Here is a 12,610-nt window from a genome sequence, read left to right on the forward strand (position 1 = left end):
ACGCTTTTACACTGTTGGTGGGAGTGTAAATTAGTTGAACCATTGTGGAAGACAGTGTGGCGATTCCTCAAGGATCTAGAACTAGCGATCTTGACCCAGCAATCCCATTACTGGGTATATACCCAAAGGATTATAAATCATTCCACTATAAAGACACATGTACACGTATGTTTATTGTGGCACTGTTCACAATAGCAAAGACTTGGAACCAACCCAAATGCCCATCAATGATAGACTGGATAAAGAAAATCTGGCACACGTACACCATGGAATACTACGCAGCCATAAAAAAGGGTGAGTTAATGTCCTTTGCAGGGACATGGATGAAGCTGGAAGCCATCATTCTCAGCAAACTAACACAAGAACAGAGAATCAAACACCGCATGTTCTCACTCGTAAGTGGGAGTTGAACAATGAGAACACATGGACACAGGGAGGGGAACATAACACACCGGGTCCTGTCAGGGGGTGGGGGGCTGGGGGAGGGATAGCATTAGGAGAAATGCCTAATGTAGATGACGGGTTGATGGGTGCAGCAAACCACCATGGCACATGTATACCTATGTAACAAACCTGCACGTTCTGTACATGTACCCCAGAACTTAAAGTATAATAAAAATAAAAATAAAAATAAAAAAAGACGTTGCTCAATAGTAACTAAACCTAATATTTTTTGAAGCATTAGCTAGCTGCCGGATAGTGCACCACATGCTTTACAGGTATTGTCATCTTTAATTCCTGCAATCCCTTTAGTCTTATCCTCAGTTTTGCAAGTTAGGAATCTGAGGTTGAGGGAAGCTAAGTCATTTATCCGTGGTCACGGGAAAGAAAGTGGCAGAGCCTGGATTCAGAGTAAAATTTGTCTGACTCTTAAACATTATACTGTCGTTTGAAGGCTCTTGGCAACTTTTCAGACATGTTTATCCAAGGCACCAGAATACTCTGAGCAGTCACGCCCTCAACAAACAGGTTATGAGTAAGTTAGCAGCTTCAGTTTGAAGGATTTCAGAGACAGGTTATTCTATGTAAACTCGAGTCTTAGGTTACCAACAGGATCCTTGATCAATGACCATGTGATATTTGTTGATATGCAGAGGTTGATTCAAAAGGAGAGGGATGGAGTTATATTTCCACGCTGTGGTGTAAAGAGCAGTCTCTTGGGTCCCTGCTGCTTTCTACCCAAAGGCCTATTAATAACTGCCCAGGTGGTGGGCTGCATCAATATAAATCAAGCCGTTTCAGTGGGAAATCCTAGACTGGTGCTAAGGAGTTATTCAAAACCAAGCCCAGTTGTTGAAATAAATTTCAGTTTCTAGCTCTTCATATGGGAGATCTCTGCAGCACCTCATCTGCACTCTTACTCACTGAGGCTCCCAGCCACTTCTGAAGTGGCTAGGAATAAAACTAGCTGTGACGAGAGATGCTAGCCAGGCTGCTGTCAAATATGCAGGTAAAAGCCCGGTTATATTTAAGACACGGTGGCCCAAAACAGCCCACATCCTTGATCATCCCTGCCCCCATCTTACTGAATTAAAATATAATTTGGTGACGAGATGCAGGCTTGGTGATCACAAGGCTTTAAATGTTTTGGTTAAATGGAATCTACTTGAGAATGACAACTTTGAGATCAAAGGTGATGAGCTATACATCTTTGCTTCTAGAGCTCCGGTTGTGGTCCCTTTCACATGGTCGGTAACCCATAAAGTGATTATTGAGAGATACGTAAGTTCCAAGCACAGAGGACCACCTAACAACAAACACCCTCATGGATAGGTATGATGAAAACTCGTTCCGGGAGTCAGCAACATCAACGATGTAAGGACCTCTGAAAATTCTCCCCTTCGTAAATGCAATGAGAAAACTGGCAAAAATGGTCAAAATGAATGTTTTCGGAAACGTGCAAATTCACCTAAAGCTGAGGGGCAACCTTGACACAGCAAAGAAAGAAAATTGCTACAAAGAAAATAAAATACCTAGGAATACAACTCACAAGGGATGTGAAGGACCTCTTCAAGGAGAACTACAAAGCACCGCTCAAGGAAATAAGAGAGGACACAAATGGAAGAACGTTCCATGCTCATGGATAGGAAGAATCAATATCGTGAAAATGGTACACATTTTCTCTGTACGCATGGACACAGAGAGGGGAAGGACACACACCAGGACCTGTTGGGGGGTAGGGGATGAGGGGAGGTAACTTAGAGGATGGGTCAATAGGTGCAGCAGACCACCATGGCACACGTGTACTTATGTAACAAACCCGCACGTTCTGCACATGTATCCCGTTAATTTTTTAGAAGAAATAAAGAAAAATAAAAATTAAAGAAGAAAGAAAATAAGACATTTAAAAGCTGAGGGAAATTTTTTAAGCACACTCTTCTAATAACTACATATAATTAATCCGTAATCATCCCTAAAGACCTTGTTAAGGTTAAAAGAATGGTTATGTGGAGGCTTTTTTAAACCGAATTTGTAAATCATAAAGAAAACTTCAGTCTTCAATAGATTTACTGGTTAGCAGTATCATACATTTAAAGAAAACATAGTAGTAGTCCCAAAAGAACACTTTTAGAAAATACAGGACGGAACACTTTCCAGTTCATTTTATGATGGCAGCATTACTTTTATTTTTTAAAAAAATAGAAAAAAGATACCAGAAGAAAAAAAAGTACTACAAACCAGTGTTCCTAATGAACACAGATACAAAACTCCTCGATAAAATTTTAGCAACTTGAATCCAATAATATATGAAAAAAAATAATCTATTACCAAGCACAGTCTGTCCTGGGAATGTAAGGTCATTTTACCATTAAAATTCCGTGAATATATTTCACCATATTAATGGAATAAAAGAAAAGAACATCTATTATCCAGATATATAACAGAAAAGTAATTTGATAACGTAAAACACCCATTCATGACCAAAAAACCCAAACCACTTGATGAGTACATAAAGCAACGTCCTCAACCTAATAAAGTACTCCTACAAAAAACCTGCAGCTGGCACCATGCCTAATGGTGAAATACTGAATGCTTCTCCCACAAGACTAAAAATAAGGCAGACTCCTCCTATGTGTATACAATTATCCTTGAGGTCCCAGCTAGTGCAATGAGCCAAGGAAAATAAATAAAAGGCATACAGATTGAATAGGAAGGAATAAAAAAAACTCTCCATTTACAAATAGCATGATAGTCTATATACAAAATACTAAGGAATGCGGGGATAAACATCTCCTAGACCTAACAAGTCACATAACAAAGTTACAAGACAGAAACTCAACATGCAAAAACCGACTGTATTTCAACATACTGGGAACAAATAATTGGAGATGACATTATTTAAAATGTCATTTGTAATTACAGCAAAACAAATGAGGTATCTATTGAGAATTTTAATGTAATATGTGAAAGACTTGAATGCAGACCACTATAAAATACTGGAGAGAGAAAGTGAAGACCTAAATAAACAGAGATATATAATGTTCACTGATCAGAAGACTCAGGTTAAGATGTCAATTCTCAAGTAATTGATCTATAGCCTCACCATAATCATAATTAAAGTGAAGAACTGTTTCTCAAAAGTTATATATAAATGCAAACGACATAGAAGATCCAAAGCCATTTGGAAAAGAACAAACATGAAGGACTTACATCACCAAAGTCTCTGACTTAATATAAAGACATGGTAATCATGACAGCCTGGTATGACCTTAAGAATTCACATAGGGATCACTGGATGAAATAGAAGAAAGGCTAGAAATAGACTTACATATGTATAGTAAGTTGATTTCTAACAAAGGCTCAAAGGTAATTAAATTAGCTGACAATTAACTAATAGTGCTGGAAAAAGTAGATCTCTTTATGGAAGACCCAAACAACTTCCATATCTCACCATTCATCCCGACATTATTCACACTTCATGCGGGCATTAATTCAAAATAAATCCTAGATCTAAGTGTAAATTGCAAAATATTAAAACCTACAAACCACAGAAGAGAAAATCTCTGTTGTGAGGCTAGGCAATGATATCTTAGGCAGGACACATGAAGCATGAATCACACTGGAAAAATGATCAGTGGACTGCTATCAAAATTCTATTAAAAATATACACTTTGGGTTCTCAAAAACCAGGGTTCAGTGTCTCTGTGAGGCACAGCTTTTCAGGTGCCTGTACTGGAACCTCGTGACTGACTTTGACTTCTATTAAACCCTGGAACAGAAAACCAGGCCTACATCTTTTCAGCTGCAAAACCTCACAGTATTGTCTTGGGCTTCTACTTGTGATGCTCTCCCTTGTCTCTATTTCTTGGCCAATTTCTTTTGTCCCTCCTTTCAGGCACGCCTCGTCTGGGAAGTCTTCACTGACTCCCTTCCAATTCCCAAGGCTGAGTGACTGCCCGCCTCCTCAGTCCTCCCATAGCCCCATAAACGTCCCTCCATCACTCTCCGTTACATTCATGCCTCTCTCGGTTTCTCCCTCACAGAAGAGCTTGAAGCAGAGCCTCATTCAGGGCACGGCCCATGATAGGCTCACAGAGATCAACTCTGTAGCCTCAGGATTATGTAAGAGATGCTTTCCTAAGCAGCACTATTATTTCAAAAGCCAAATAAAGACTCTGAGGCCACCTACTTCCACTTTCCCTTCAAGGTACTGTTTGCAGGGAGCTCCTGTGAAGTCAGCGGTGCAGACCCCACAGACCCGGTTAGTAAACAGGGGGCATAACTTGGCAGCATTGCTTGTAACCCAAATGTCAAAGCCTGATTTTGACATAGCAAGACTAGGCAACAAGGAGCTTTCACGTCTGCTCTTCTACTTTCTTTTGTTTGTTTGTTTGATTTGTCAGTTTGTTTTTGAGACAGAGTCTCCTTCTGTCTCCCAGGCTGGAGTGCAGTGGAGTGGTGCCATCAAGGCTCATTGCAGCCTCTGCCTCCCAGGCTCAAGCAATCCTCCCCCCGTCAGCCTCCTGCGTAGGTGGGGCTACAGGTGTGTGCCACCACGCCAGGCTACTTTTGAGATTTTCTGTGAGGGTGGGGTCTCCCTATGCTGCCCAGGCTGGTCGGCTGTTCTACTTTCAACTCACCCCAGCCCAGGCCCTTCACCTCTCCCTCTCTCTCACATTTTCCAAGCCCTCCAGGCCCTAAACCACCTGACACTGACTGTTACACAGACGTGGAGTCTCACATAAACCTCAGAAAAGAAAACCGCTGTTGATTTGGACTCTGGATACCATTACCCAGCTCACTCTCCTTGCTGTGACGACTCATTTGGACTCATACACCTGCCCAGGGCATCCATGTACATAATCCTGTGAATCAAAGGCAGGAGAGAACCCACATGGACACTCGGGTCTGTGGCATCCCCACCAAATGATGACTCACCACCAGCTTGAAGACCTCTGCTTTTTCTGCTCGGCAAGGAGAAACGTGGCTCGAGCCTGCTGAGAGGGCCAGGAAGAAGAAGCAAAGGAAAGAAAGATTGGAGGAGTGGGAGTAAGAGATACAGAAACAAACGGAATGTGACATACCAGAAATGTATCCGCTGCTGGAGCACGAGGCTGCAGGAGGGAGGGACGATGGGGCAGGGGCAGAGGGGCTGAATGGGGCGTGCAGGGGGCAGGCCCTCGGCCTCTTTGCACCCGGCAGAGTGACGAGCTTCGCCGGTGTCTTCAACGAACTCCTGTCGGTCCCTACTGGCACATCACACACTCCTGGAAGCATGATCTTCACTCCCTTCCTTCCACCTGCTGACCTGGTGAGTCTGGCTTCCCTCCATTGTCTTGGAATGTCCCCTGGGAGGCTGGGCTTTGGTCTGTGCAGGTCACTGCTGCATCCCCAACCCATGGAAGAGGGCCGGAGACGCACCCAACAGTTGCGTAAGGGAAGCCAGGGATGGGAGGGACCATTAGGATCCAGCTATTTAGTCTGTCTTTCAGAATGTGAAAGGGCCACAAAAAGACCCTGAGAAAGTGGTTGCTGTGTCTGACGCCACGGAGGACCCATCCGGTGGCACAGGCTTGCCCAGGGAACCTGCTCTTCTGCGAGGGTCTTGGAGGAGCCGGTTCCAGAGGGCCCTGGCGTGTTTCACCAAGTGCTTCAGGTGAGAGCTCCTTCGGAGCCAGCCTCCGCCTCTCTCACTGCTCACCACCAAGCCCATCCGCCTCCCCTTCCTGTTCCACCAAGAGAACCTCAGGCCTAGCCAGAAATCCCCAGGGCTCCCGAGCGTCCACTTGTCACTCTGCTTTCCTCCCTAGGGGAGGATACCGGACACTCGGAATCTGAGACCACCGGAGCCACAGACACAGGCGTGAACGGTGACCGAACCCCCTCTGCTGCTCCATGCCCCTGCTCGCCCCAGTGTCCCAGTCACCAGGCCTGAAATAAATGCTGGCACGCTTGACTGTTTTTGCTTTGTGGCATTTGATGTAACTTTCAACACGTCGGCTGAACTGGGGGTGGTCAGCTTTGGTGGTGGTGGGGTTGTGGAAGGAGAGAGCTAGCATCTTCCTTAGCCCTGTTAGGCCGTCTGCCCTCCTCCTCGAGGCAACGCTGCTTGTTACTAGGTCCTGGTGGCAACGGGCTGTGGCCAGTCAACGGTGAGTTTTCCACGGCTCTCAGCTCTGACCCTGGCGGGGCACTTACGTGCAGGAATGAGGACAGAATAACATCTCTCTTCCCCCCAGCAATGCGCACAGTCTTCACATCTGAGGAAAACTGGGCGGTGTTTATATGCAGACGCGAGAGTGTGGAGGAAGAATCTGTGGATCTCAGAAAAGGCGTTAACCCCTATACTGACAAAGAGCTCCCAAGCCCCCCTACTCCACCACAAGACAGAGACCCCTTCCAACAGACGGCCTTGTCTCCAACTATGCATTGTTCCTTTCCATAAGATGAGGACTTTATTTTTTTTTCTTTTGCCTTCCTAAGGTGACCTTGGTATGTGTTGCAACACAGTATCAGCAGGAGAATTCTGAAAGGGGGGCGGTTGGAGCATAATTGTCCCTGTTAACTAACAACCATGGAGGAGGCCCTGTTAGAAACTGCAGCACCAGGAGTCACCAAAGTAAATGGACGAGGATATTGGATGTGCTTTTTAGCATCAAGAAGCCTAACTAGCACACGGGAACACCAAAATTCTCTCTCCCCCTCCCCCGTCTCATGTAGTCCCCTGTGCAAAGCCAGGGGAGAAAATAAAATGCTTTCATAGGGCCTGCTGGGTGAATTACTCACCCTCTGGTTTTTCAGAGGTCCAGGGCCTTTAAGCTCAAATGAAATCCAGATGGGGTAAGGTTCAGGTAGGCGACAGCATTTGGAAGTCCCACAGCCCTTTTCCTATATTCCTGGGGAACAGCCACGGTGAGACCCATAGGTACTGAACAGACAGAGCTGTTAATTATGGAGTGATGGAGTTCTTTACATCCCATGTCTCTGCAGCTTTTTCGATGGCACAGGTACCACCTATCTCCCCACAATGCCTCTGTCCTCCTGAGCTGGGCCCTAACTCAGTGGGGGAAGTTCAGCTCCATGTTGCTGCTTCTCCAAAAGGGGCTAGGACTTCACATCGTGGGGTTTAGCCCTAAACCCCATGTTTAGTCTAAAAGAGGAGCAGCGTTCCAACTCCCTAGGGCTGAGGGCCTGTTGGGTGTTCGTTCCTTCATAGCTGCTGTCATAACCATGAGCTCAGTCATTGCACTGGTAAGAGAGTGTCAGGGAGAGTCTGTGCATGCATGTGCATGGGCATGCTTGTGCTTGTGTGTGTGTATTTAGGATGCGAATACTTGTTGAAACAAGAAATGATGTGGGGAAATCTGGTGGATAGGGCACAACTCGGCAGTCACACTTGAAACCCAAGTGGCAGAGGTGGGATTTAAAGGTAGCCAGACTCAGCAACAAGCAGCCCTTCTCCCCAGCACCACACTCTCTCCAGGGCTCTCCAATCTGATCCTAACATTGTCCAAGTCTGCTTTGCCCAGAACCATATGCCCACTACCCACCAGATGCTGACTGACTCCCACACACAGCACTACCCATCGTCTCCTGAAAGGAACACCTCCACTGCTGATTCGACCTCTAGTTGCCATCGTCCACCTCAGGCCCTCTTGGGTTGGATGGACCATGCGGACTTCCCTGCCTTCCCCACTGCGCAGGCCACTGGACTCTGCAGCCTCACAGCAGAAGATGCTTTCCTCTGCCAGCCCCGTATACACAGGAGATTCCACTCGTGTTGAAATTTCATCCCCAAGGTGGTGGTGCTGGGAGGTGAGGCTTAGTGCACGGTCGTTTGGGTCATGAGGGCTCCACCATTGTCCTTGTAGGTGTCTTGGTGCTCTCCTCACAGTAGTGAGTGAGTTCTTGCTCTGGCGAGACTGGATTAGTGCTCGCAGGAATGGACAAAGTGCCCAAGATAGTAGGTTGCTATACAGCCAGGATGCCCCTCAGGTTTTCTCTCATTGCATGTGTCCACTTCCCCCTTGACCTTCCTCACCACATTATGACACAGCACACAAGCCCTCGCCTGAAGCTAGGGCCATGCCCTTCAACTTTCCAGCCTGCAGAACCATGAGCTACATAAATATTTTTTTATTTATAAATCACGCAGTCTCATGTATTCTGTTACAGCGACACAAAACAGATGCTCGTGCATCTCGAAAGCAGGCCCGTTACCCATTGCATAATGAACCATTTGAGCATACGGGGCAATCGCATGCAGGAATGGGGAAAGACAGGTCAGCAACAGGGGAAGGCATGGGTCGTCAGCTTTACACCTTTGTTTCTGAAATATGACTGAGCGAGTTACGAGTTCTTCTCCTTTGCTTACACCTCCCCACGACCCGCGTTTACATCACCTCAAAATCCCCGTGCCTGAGGGATATCTCAGGTAGGTCAGTAAAGTGGACAGTGCCTCAGAAGGAGGTGTGGGGTCAGAAATTCCACCGCTCCAGGATCACCCAGCACTTCTGGTGAACAGAAGACCATTGGACTGTGCGAGTGAGCAAGAGATTAAGCTTGTTTTTCTGCCCCAGCCGTCCTCAGTCTCTCTGGTGCTATGTTCCCGTGAATCCTGGGCAGCCTTACAGAGGTAGCAACATTTGTACTTCGCTCCATGAAATGTTACACAGCCTGCTGTGTTACAGGAGCGTCACATCTTTTTGTTTTATTATTCCACCATCCGGATCAAGGTGAGTGGTGTGATCACCATTCTGAGGTCGCATCGCCAGCACAAGAGGGAGCCAAGATACAGTCCCTGGTTGATCTGAGGCAAGGACCCTTCCATTACAGCAAGGCAGTCTAAGAGCCACTGTCACCAACTACAAATCTAGGGGGTCCTAATGAACTGTGAGTTACAGCCCACGCTCTTGGTGATGGGGACACTGTACTTGCAGTCCCACATGCAACAAAGCTAAAACATTCATGGGGTCAGGGTCCCCAGGTAACAGGGTGCTTGGAGACAGTTCCCACCACACAGTGCCCAATCTCCTCCCACACTGCACCCACCGGGGAATTGTTTCGACTGGTAAAATGATGGTGCGACCTAATGGGGAAAAAACTGCATCTGTCGTGCCCCTCCTCCAGTGCTCCCCATGGTCACCTGAGGTAATTCTACAGACCGCCAGAGTACTCCTGAGAACAGTCGGAAGACTGCTGGTCTCCTACAAAAGATGGAGCCTAACCGTGGGCCTTCCAGACACATACTAATGAGTGATGGGACCTCACATTGGTCATATCAAATCACATTCATCTGTTTTACTTCCTGTAGGGGGAAAGCTGCATCTCGCTGGAACCCCCAGAGTGGTGCCCTCAGCATCACAGGGTGGGCAGCTCAACCTTTAAGCCATCCCAAGGGGGAGCACACGCTCCAAGACCACTCTCATAAAAGGCTGACCCATCCTCACTGCACTGATTACAAAGAGAGACTTGGCTTTCCTGGGACTCCAGCATGAGGAAGTGTAATGAGATCATGCCAGTGAGGGTCAACGTGGGCTTTGCTTGTTTCTGTGACCCTACCAGTCAATTTTATTCATTCACTGGCCATCTTTAGACCCTCTAGTCTCAGTCACAGAAAATAGATGGGCATAGGGAGCAATCGTGCCCAAAGAAAATGCACTCACTCACTCGTGGGTTTTAAAGTTTGTGGGGAGGCCGGGCGCAGTGGCTCACGCCTGTAATCCCAGCACTTTGGGAGGCCGAGGTGGGCGGATCACCTGAGGTTGGGAGTTCGAGACCAGCCTGACTAACATGGAGAAACCTCATCTCTACTAAAAATACAAAATTAGCCGGGTGTGGTGGTGCGTGCCTGTAATCCCAGCTTCTCGGGGGGCTGAGGCAGGAGAATCGCTTGAACCCGGGAGGCGGAAGTTGCGGTGAGCCGAGATCGTGCCATTGCACTCCAGCCTGGGCAATAAAAGCAAAACTCCGTCTCAAAAAAAAAAAAAAAAAAAAAAAAAGTTTGTGGGGAAAATTAGTGGAAGAGGGTTTGGAGGGAAGTGGCATTATTTGAGAGATGCTTTTCATAGGATAGATAGAATGGTGCTGTGTTAGGTTGGAGGTGGGCCTGGGGCAAGGTCCAGAGAGAGGCCAAGGATGACACCCAGGTTTCTGGCTTGAGTGACTTGTGGCCCTGGGGTACCATCGACCAAGACAGGGATCACAGGCGGAGGAGGAGAATTCAGTGAAAGGCTGAAGAAATCGGGTCTAGTCTTCGGTTCTGCTAAGATTCATATAGCTGATGGGTTGCTGAGAAGCTACGTTGAACATACTTGGCAATTACACAGGAAATAACCAGAATTCTACCCCATTCAGGAAATTTATACACATCCTGTTCTTGTTTCGGCTTGGTTTGGAGTTTTTTTACATACACGATAACACATGTATGTTTTGGTGTATGGCGTAAAGGTGAGGCTCAAAACTGGTGGTGCTCAACCATGTTGGGTAATATTTGCAGGCTGTCCCAGGCCCTAATTGGCCACTTAAGGGTGGACAAGACCTGTATGGCAGAGACATCATAAACCACTGGCACACACCATGGAGCATGGGTCAGGAGGCTTTGGCCTTGGTTTACTTATTCATCAATGTCCTCTGGGGATTGTGAGGGGAGGGTGAACAGCCTCCTCCCAGAGGTAGGAGCTAGACTTGTCTTATTCACTTGCTGTGAGAACTAGATGGGATAAAACGTGTGGGGGCATGCCAGGCAAAACCTGGTCCCCGGTAACAGTGACTTCCCATATCTACTGAGAGGACAGGAGCTATGGATTCTTTGGGTGGCATTTGTAACTCCACTGGGAATAGTATCATCAGTGGGCATTTAATGATTAGTAGTAATATTGATGACCATTTGTCTCATAATACACAGCTCTGGTATGTTTTCTGCAATTGCCTGGATGAGTAATCTGTCGGACTTGCATCATGTTCCTCATGTTCTTGTTTTTGTTGTTGTTGTTGTTGTGGGTACATAGCAGCTGTATCTCACTTTCTAATATCTTCCAGGGCTGTTGGGAGCTTTCTCATTACTCCTCAGAGCAGTCCTGGATGATTGAGAAGGACCGATGCTATTACTCTTTGTGGGGGTGGGAAAGAAAGCATCTCACAGAGGGGTTGTGAAGATTACTTGGGATGCCCCCTCCACAGAGCAGCTGGTGTTGTACCAGGCCTAGAGGCAACATCCATCAGGTTCCTTGAGATCAGGCCCTTTGGGATAAGCTTTGGATGCCATTTGTCCCCAGATCGTCATCCAGCTGCAGTCATTTACATGCAAATCATGATGATACTAGCAATAGCTGCTAAGCCTGAGAGGTTGCACTGATAAGAGCTATGGGGTGTTGAAATGATTGCTGGAGGTATATCTCACCCCCTTCCCTTTTATCCCAGCTGGGGTCAAAGAACCCACGTTTCCGACACTTGCAATGGTGGCTCAGAACTGTTATCTGGTTATTAGAGAAGTGGCCAGGAGAGAGCCAGTTGCTTAGACAAAGTCACAGTAAGTGGTGGGTCTTGTCCCGGCCCCCAGATCTCCCAACCCTCACTACAGTGTCCTGTCCAGCAGGCCCATTATTATGCCCCTTCTTCTGCCATTCCCTGTCTCGTGGGCTTTGAAGTAGGCACACACCTCTGAGGACAAAAGAGGACTTGTTCTGCTACATGCCGTGCTCCCTCTGTGTCTAGGAGGAGGCCAATATGAATGGGGCTTTAATGTTGGCCTGTAGCCTGCCATGGGCCCACGTCACTGCCTAGCTTTCCAGTTAGGCACACATAGGTTGGGATCTTGGATTAGAATCTGGGGACAAATCCCTGCACCTTTTCTTAGCCTCGCTTTCTGCATTTGTACACTGGGGTAAATAGGAGGAAGGAGTGACGTCAGCAAGAAGGCTGAACAGATGATCCCACAGTACCACTCTTCCCACAAAAGTACAACTACAAATTAATCAAAGACAAGAATACCACCCTGATTTCACTAGAACTTGGGGGAGAAGCAAGGAAACTTCCTGGGATGACAAAACTGAGAAAAGCCACAACCAGTAAGAGGAACAACAGTCACGTTAGACTGTGCCACCTCCTCCCCCAAACCAGCATAATGCTACTCACGGAGAATTTCTCTGGACCCACAATTTCTGAGGTG

The 12,610-nt window shown here is 46.9% G+C and overlaps 2 protein-coding genes across 4 annotated transcripts in view; one reads left to right on the forward strand and one right to left on the reverse strand.

Moving 5' to 3' along the window:
• The window catches only part of DMRTC1 (DMRT like family C1), a 28,909-nt gene extending 23,332 nt beyond the window's left edge, over nt 1-5,577 (reverse strand). Inside the window, exon 1 of one of the 2 annotated variants that reach the window (XM_058441640.1) lies at nt 5,526-5,577. The gene's annotated coding sequence lies outside the window, so the exon portion shown is untranslated. Of the gene's footprint in view, nt 1-5,379; nt 5,434-5,525 lie in introns of those variants that run through there. The other variant, XM_058441637.1, reaches the window with a different exon arrangement.
• A 30-nt stretch (nt 5,578-5,607) lies between these two features.
• Nucleotides 5,608-6,402, forward strand: LOC116811796 (protein FAM236D). 2 transcript variants are annotated; one of them, XM_032757185.2, is made up of 3 exons: nt 5,608-5,752; nt 5,922-6,097; nt 6,252-6,402. In XM_032757185.2, exons 1-3 carry the CDS (start codon nt 5,717-5,719, stop codon nt 6,277-6,279), a joined length of 240 nt encoding a protein of 79 aa, XP_032613076.2. In that variant the 5' UTR covers nt 5,608-5,716; the 3' UTR covers nt 6,280-6,402. The 2 variants fall into 2 exon arrangements, with proteins under 2 accessions (XP_032613076.2, XP_032613077.2); XM_032757186.2 differs by having other exon boundaries at nt 5,614-5,752; nt 5,934-6,097.
• Nucleotides 6,403-12,610: the final 6,208 nt, after the last annotated feature.

Source organism: Hylobates moloch, unplaced genomic scaffold (genome assembly GCF_009828535.3).
Source record: "Hylobates moloch isolate HMO894 unplaced genomic scaffold, HMol_V3 SCAFFOLD_7, whole genome shotgun sequence".
NCBI classification, from domain to species: domain Eukaryota; kingdom Metazoa; phylum Chordata; class Mammalia; order Primates; family Hylobatidae; genus Hylobates; species Hylobates moloch.

Bases quoted from the DNA above. Each gene is read 5' to 3' on its own strand.
- LOC116811796 (XM_032757185.2), top strand. From the start codon at position 5,717: ATGATCTTCACTCCCTTCCTTCCACCTGCTGACCTG. The intron at 5,753-5,921 runs GTGAGTCTGGCT...CCAGCTATTTAG, and splicing joins TCCTTCCACCTGCTGACCTG to TCTGTCTTTCAGAATGTGAA. The intron at 6,098-6,251 runs GTGAGAGCTCCT...TTTCCTCCCTAG, and splicing joins TGTTTCACCAAGTGCTTCAG to GGGAGGATACCGGACACTCG.